General features: G+C 32.4%; 1 protein-coding gene across 2 annotated transcripts in view; it reads right to left on the reverse strand.

Annotated features, from left to right (window-relative positions):
- Nucleotides 1-7,500, reverse strand: part of kcnc3b (potassium voltage-gated channel, Shaw-related subfamily, member 3b) — a 141,095-nt gene that overhangs the window by 22,166 nt on the left and 111,429 nt on the right. The window contains exon 5 of one of the 2 annotated variants that reach the window (XM_056450863.1): nt 604-644. The exons of the other annotated variant lie outside the window; for it this stretch is intronic. Coding sequence (XP_056306838.1) covers nt 610-644 — 35 coding nt within the window. The 3' untranslated portion in view covers nt 604-609. The remainder of the gene's footprint in view (nt 1-603; nt 645-7,500) is intronic. 2 annotated transcript variants of the gene reach the window in all.

Here is a 7,500-nt window from a genome sequence, read left to right on the forward strand (position 1 = left end):
CACAATATCACACTCGTAGCAGTGCGATATGGCTGTATATCAGCACTGGTTAGGCGCTAAGGCAACGCACGCCTCCCACCATTGCTGATATACAGCCATATCGCACTGCTACTCGTGTGATATTGCTCATGTATATAATATGCTTATTCATATTACTAATAGTATTAGAAAGATGACATGTAAAATGTTTAAAATATTTAGCTATAAACGCTTACTTTTTTTATGATGACACAAATCCACCTTAAATTAATTATATTAAAATACCTTAATCAACTCATATTGTCTTTCAGTCCTTTCAGCGTGCTTATAACACCAAAAATAGTTTTAAAGAATAATCTTATCAACAGTATACATTAATTACAACATATTTGTGCATACGTTCCAATAAATATTGCAAAACACTCTTTAAATGCACACAATGCAAAGCCGTTTGCTAATGTTTATGCGTTATTAGCCTATAGTAGCTACATATCATGTTCAAATCAAATCACACAGTAGGACCACAGATTTGCGTACCTACTGTGACTTCATAATGAAGTCCTTCCCGGTTGAACATGTATTAAAAATGGGCTTAAAAAGTAAAAATAAAGATGATGTACATACCCACAGTCACGCATTAGAAACTCTGGCGCTGCACTGACGGCCTGGAGGCGAATGAAGGATGAGATGAGTGTTAGTGAAGAGAGTTAAACACAGTGAATGACATGAAAAACACAAAGAAAGAAAAGGGAATGTGCAAATATCAAAACCACATGTAGATGCCCTGACGTGACGGATAAATCTAAAGTTACGTCACCGGCCACCATAGCATTAGCATCTGGATAATGAAAGTGAAATTACATAACATGAGGCAGCAATGAGTGTAAATGATGTGTGAAGATATCAAGTTCTTTTAAAACCAAATCGATAATAAAGTCTTCACTTTATTTGTTTCGAGCCTCTCATCTAATAAATCGATATAAGGTCTTGGTTTGTTAATTTTGACACGAAGCCGTAGCCGTAGCTTTCGATTTCGGTTATTTTATTACAAAATAAAACCTAATAATATATTATTTGGTAATGTAATACAGTTGAAGTCAGAATTATTAGCCCCACTGTTTATTTGTTTCCCCAATTTCTGTTAAACAGAGAGCAGATTTTCTTTCAACACATTTTTAATCATAATAGTTTTAATTACTCATTTCTAATAACTGATTTATTTTATCTTTGTCATGATGACAGTAAAGCTATACAGCTTAAAGTGACATTTAAAGGCTTAACTGGGTTAATTAGGTTAACTAGGCAGGTTAGGGTCATTAGGCAAGTTACTGTATAACGATGGTTTGTTCTGTAGACTATTGAAACATATATAGCTTAAAGGGGCTAATAATTTTGATTGTAAAATGTTTTTTAAAAAATTCAAAAATGGTTTTATTCTAGCCGAAATAAAACAAATAAGACTTTCTCCAGAAGAATAAATATTATCAGACATACTGTGAAAATTTCCTTGCTCTGTTAAACATCATTTTGGAAATATTTAAAAAAGAACGGGGACTTCAACTGTATATCCTTAAACAATAAATAGGCCCACCGTTTTTGGTGCGTTTTAACGTTGAGTGATAGACCATCGTCTTCTTGATGCTACACTGTAAAAAATTAATCTTGAGGCTTGTAATTTTCATTAAAAAAACTGATGTGGTCATCAAAAATAATGTGCATATTTTCTTTAAAATAATTGATATTCTGGACTTATTATACAATCTAGAATTGCTGAACTGGATTTATACAAGTATTCCCAAAATTAAAATCACCAACAAACAAACTTGTATTACGTATCTGACACAAATTCACGGCTACAACTTTTTAGGGAAATTTCACTGCACTGGTTGACTGATTGATTGTGTTGCTAATATTTTGAGATACAGCTTTTATACTGGTTTTATATGTTATGCAATACACAAATTCTGTCAGATTGTGTTTAAAATGTGACTATTCCTACAAAGAACATTTCTTTCCATCACATGGACAACAAACTTTTTTTCAGAGCTTAACATTGCTGTAAATTTTAAATAGATTTGTTTAACACCTTGTATTTTGTTATCAGTGGAACATGTAATAAAATGATATTTGGCAAAAATGCACAGTGAATGTATTTCATTATGAATTATATGTTTTACATTTTATAAATGAGTAATTTTATTAATAATATGAGTAAATTGTGGTGGATTTGCTTAAATTATAAAAGCACATTCCACTGATAATATTAAAATGATCATCTATCGCTCAAAACATGTAGTAATTTTCACGATTCATTCAAGTGTTTTTGCCAAAGTCTTGAAAATTACTTAAAAATATTACGTGCAATAGTGTTACCACTATTTCTTTAAGTAAATCGCACATAGGATTTTTTACAGTGTCGTCACTTCAGTTAGCTTACGTTAAACTGCGAATGCGGATGATCATTTCTTTCGTGCAAGTATGGAGAAAACAAAGCAGCAAAGGCATGTTAAAGAAACAGTTCAACTTACTGAAATGTATCACGTCTCATATAATCGCATATCAGTGTTTATAGACGTTAGTATGTCCAATGTAAAGCCAATGGCGTTCTTTTTCAATGGAAGTCTATGGCACAGTTGTTAAGGTGCCGTAAATGGTTGCTAGGGTGTGGCTAGTAAGTTGAAAGGTAACTAGTGATTGGCAGATTGGTAGTCTGAGTTAAATAAGCCCAACCTTAAGTCTATATGACAGTCTGGCTCAAAGTTAGGAGGTCACAAAGTTTTGTTTCTCAAGCCACCATAAAAGTTTCCACTTTAATGTTGGAATTAGTTCAATTTTATAAAAGTAATTTATTAAAGTCTTCAAATTAATATTGTTCTGCTTGCTATATTATTGTTACGCTAGATGACATTTTAGTGGGCATCTTCTGTAAATCGTGGTGTGTGAGATAGTCTAACAGGCACATAATTAACTACAAAATAATGCATCTTCTTACATTGTATTGCTTTAATGCCCTTTTCATCTTTGAGCCACATATTTTAAGAGTCAAATAGATAGAGCTGGATTGCAGGCTTGTGAATCAAGCTGAAACAAATCATGAATATTTTGTCAAGCCAGCCCTCGTTTATGTCATATGTAATGCTATGAGCGTCCCATGTACGTTGTTGTTGTTCAATAAAAAGCTTCAATCCTGCAGTATGCCGGTATATATATATCGACCGCGGGGCTGTTAGAGATAGAGAGAGCTCACATTACCCACAATTAAGCTCTATCGATCGGCTTGTGACCAGAACACCACAACCATGACAGGATGCTCAGTGCTGGAATGTGCTGAAACAGGAGAACAGATCACCACTCTGTTGTCAAACTAGTCCTAAAACTTTAAACAGTGCCTCTCTCCCTCTTTCCACCTGCAGGCCCCGCCCTAACTACGCAGGCGACGTGCCCTGGGATTGGAGGAGGTTACCCAGGGCGTCCTTTAAAAAGAGAACAACGGGCAACGGTAAGAGGCAATAGGGGTTGTTAGTCAGGGTGTAGATTTAGTATTTTTATTTCTGTTATTTTATTAGGTGTAGTAAGTTTCATTTGGGTGTTTAGTTAGTGTATTTTTGTTTATTATTTTTCTGTGGGTTCACCCCGAGGTATTTGGCTTCACGTTTTTTTTTCTTGGTGATAAAAAAAGAAAAGACAAAAAAAGACAAATAAAGAGACCCTATATAAAGGGGTTATTAAAAGTGAATTTTATTTGTCAGGTGTTCTTTTATGTTGCGGCCTTGACCCTAGACCAGGGTCGTAACATTGTTACCCTTTACTGTATGGCACTGATGCTTACATTTTCAGGTGGCGATGTAAATCAAAAACAGGCTTCTAGATGATAAGTTGTGATATTTGCAGACAGGAAATGCAACATACACATGCAACATTAACAACCAGACACAAAGACATGGAAGGTGTGTGTGTGTGTGTGTGTGTGTGTGATTTGAAATGAGTTGATTACGAATTACAGTATTTGTACATAGCATAAAAAAACAACAGGTAAAAATTGCTGTTCATTTTCTCACCCTCTTTTGTTATTTAGCAGAGAATTAAAGGGATAGTTCACTCAAAAATGAAAATGTACTCACTATTTACTCTTGCTTAAGTGGTTCCAAATGTTTATAAGAAGATATTTTCTCATAAAAGAGATATTTTGAGAAAAAAAAGTGCTGTAAATAATCTGTAATCACTGACACCTATAAGGAAAAACAAATACTGTAGATGTCAATGGTTACAGGTTTCCAACATTCTTCAAAACATCTTCTTTTGTGTTTAACAGAAGAAAGAACATCGTAAAAGTTTTAAACAAGTAAATGATGAGTACACAATGGCAGAATTGACATTTTTGGGGTGAACTATCTCTTTAAAGAGGAATCGTAAAACTCAAATCAATGGCTTCTGGCACTTTGAGAGTCGATGATGTCATTCAGGCAAAAAACCCTTCTGTGTTTACAAATACAAGCGCAGCCATTTAGAGCTCATTTCTGGTTAATGATGTCAGAATTTACCAGTATTTTGGAATGGATGTGTGAAAGGTCTTTTCTGAAAAAATTCTGGAACGTTCTTGCCTGTGTCAACCAGTAAAGTCGTTCAGGAAATTTTTCGGATATTTACCGATTCAATTCAATTCAATTCAATTCACCTTTATTTGTATAGCGCTTATACAATGTAGATTGTGTCAAAGCAGCTTCACATAAAAGGTCATAGTAAATAGGAACAGTGTAGTTCAGTTTGTAGTGTTTAAGTTCAGTTCAGTTTAGCATATCACTGTGTGAAAGGGGCTATTGGCTACTGGCACTTTGAGACTCCACGTGGCTCCTGACAGCACACTGAGCTGTTATAAGTTCTGTTTGTAGTATTTTATAAATACAAAAATACAATTAAATCCACAAAGGGGGCATATCATATGACGCTTAATCATATATTTTAAAATAATTATTTTTTATAACAATAATAAAGTTCACTTCAATTGCAGTTTTGCTTAATTAAAAAAATATATATAAATAAATGTAAATAAATATAGAGCAACTTAATAAAAAGGGTTTTTTGCTGAATGTATTTTTTCAAATTTAATCGATAAATAAAGAGTAATAATACTTTTAAAAAGTGGATAAATATGTTAATTAAAACAATAAAACTATCAATAAAATATGATTATACAACATATAAAATATATACAAATTTTATTATTTTATATATAATAATGTAAGACTTTAAATGACTTAAAAAGCAAGAAAAAACTATAATAAAACCAAAATATATCAGTTAAATATGATTATATGTTATATGTCCAATACGATTTTTTTTTTTACATATGAAACAATGATTATTTATTCATTCATTTATTTTCGGCTTAGTCCCTTTATTCATTAGGGGTCGCCACAGCGGAATGAACCGCCAACTTATCCAGCATATGTTTTACACAGTGCATGCCCTTCCGTCTGCAACCCAGTACTGGGAAACATCCATACACTCTCATTCACAATCATACACTATGGCCAATTTAGTTTATTCAATTCACCAACAGCACATGTGTTTAGAGAGTGGTGGAATACGGAGCACCCGGAGGAAACCCACACCAACACGGGGAGAACATGCAATCTTCATACAGAAATGACCCAGCCGAGGCTTGAACCAGCAACCTTCTTGCTGCGAGACAACAGTCTTAACCACTGAGCCACCATGTCGCACTGATTATTTATTGCATGTTGAATAGAAATGAATACATCTTAAAAATAAATGAGTAAATAATAATAATACATTCCTTCCACAAACGATCATTTTTACTTCCTAAGAATTCGACATGAGGAGCCACACAGGTATTAGTTTTATTTCGTCTGAATGTTTTTTTGACTAGCTTTTAATCCACAATGACTACAGTTTTAGCTCATTTATTTATATATAAAATAAATGAATAAATGTTTGTGAGCTTATTATTATTATTATTTTTAGAGGATATGTTTGTTTTCAAGTCGGCAATGTTATTTTATTTTGTTTATTTTATTTTTTTGAGGGGATAGTGGGAAAGTAAGAAAGCAGACAGTCTGTATGTGACTAAGACAGTCTGTATACAGTGCTCAGCATATATAAGTACACCACAAATCTCTCTCTTAAATTCATTTTTTTACAATATTTACAATAATTTACAATATTATATTTGTGCATATACATTAGATTAGTCAGTACTGAAGCCAAATCTGGAGCTTACCTAACAAAATAACTTACGATCACGGACTAAAAACTAGTACAGCCAAATTTATATGTTAGAAAAATATTAAATACAAATTTAAAAAAGAAGAAAAATCAAGAAAAGCAAAAAAATTGTAACATTTTGTTGAAATTTTGTAGGTTGTAATGTTTTTTTGCAATATTTTGCTTGAATTTAATTGTTATATCTTTAAATTTCTAAGTATGTTTGGCGACTAAAATAATATTTTAATAAATATATCTGATAATAAATCTGTTTTGTTTAAATGCACTAAAATACACTGCCTATATTCACTAAGAAATGGATAAAATATTCCTTTTCAAAATGAAGTGGTATCAATTATGCTGAGCACTGCATGTTATTTACGCATGTGTACACCAAACTATTAATAACCAGAGGGTGAGTAAATCAACAGCAAATGATATAAAAACGATGTAATATACACTGAAAAAAGTGTTGCATGCAAAAGTGTTGCAAACAATTTATTTGTGTTGAATTTAAACAAACAAATTAAATTTAATAATGTTCAACTTAATTTGTTTGTTTAAATTCAGCCCAAATAAATTGTTTACAACCACTTAACGTAAAAAATTGAGTAAATCCAAGGAATTATCTTTGAATAATTTTTTTCAGTGTACATAAATAATGTTTCAAGTTCACAATGATTACAAGTTGGACCTTCGTCCGCTTAATCTTTTTCTGTGGTGAATATATTTGATACTGCTTCGTTACTTTATGTCTTACTAAACAAATTGAACTAAATCATAACTCAAATTCAGATTTTATGACAAATTGAACATCATAACTAGTTCAAATCATCAGGGCAAATATTTTCACCCCCCTTCTGTTATGCATAACTGCGTCACTCTATACAAGACTAAATATAGAGCTGATGGAGATCCTGTTTTTACAGGGGAAAAGGTGCTTTCATGCTGTTGGCTTGACGGAACTGGAGCACACCTGTTTACTTTGAAAAATGTCCTTCTCTCGAGGCATCTCTCATAAAGACTCTCACTTTGACCTTGTTGTACCAAATTAGGCTACCATTTGTGTGCATAAAATGGAGATATCAATAAATGGAGAACAAGTTTACGTGAAAATGCTCACAACTGTTTATGGCGCTTATTTTATTTTTAATTAAATCCACAAAGGGGTCATATCGTATCATACTATATTATTTTTTTTACATATAAATATTTATAATATAATAATTACAGTGCTCAGCATATACGAGTCACAAATCTATCTTTTAAATGACAAATTTCAATATAGGATGTTTT

The sequence above is a fragment of the Danio aesculapii genome, chromosome 24 (assembly GCF_903798145.1).
Source record: "Danio aesculapii chromosome 24, fDanAes4.1, whole genome shotgun sequence".
Classification (NCBI taxonomy): domain Eukaryota; kingdom Metazoa; phylum Chordata; class Actinopteri; order Cypriniformes; family Danionidae; genus Danio; species Danio aesculapii.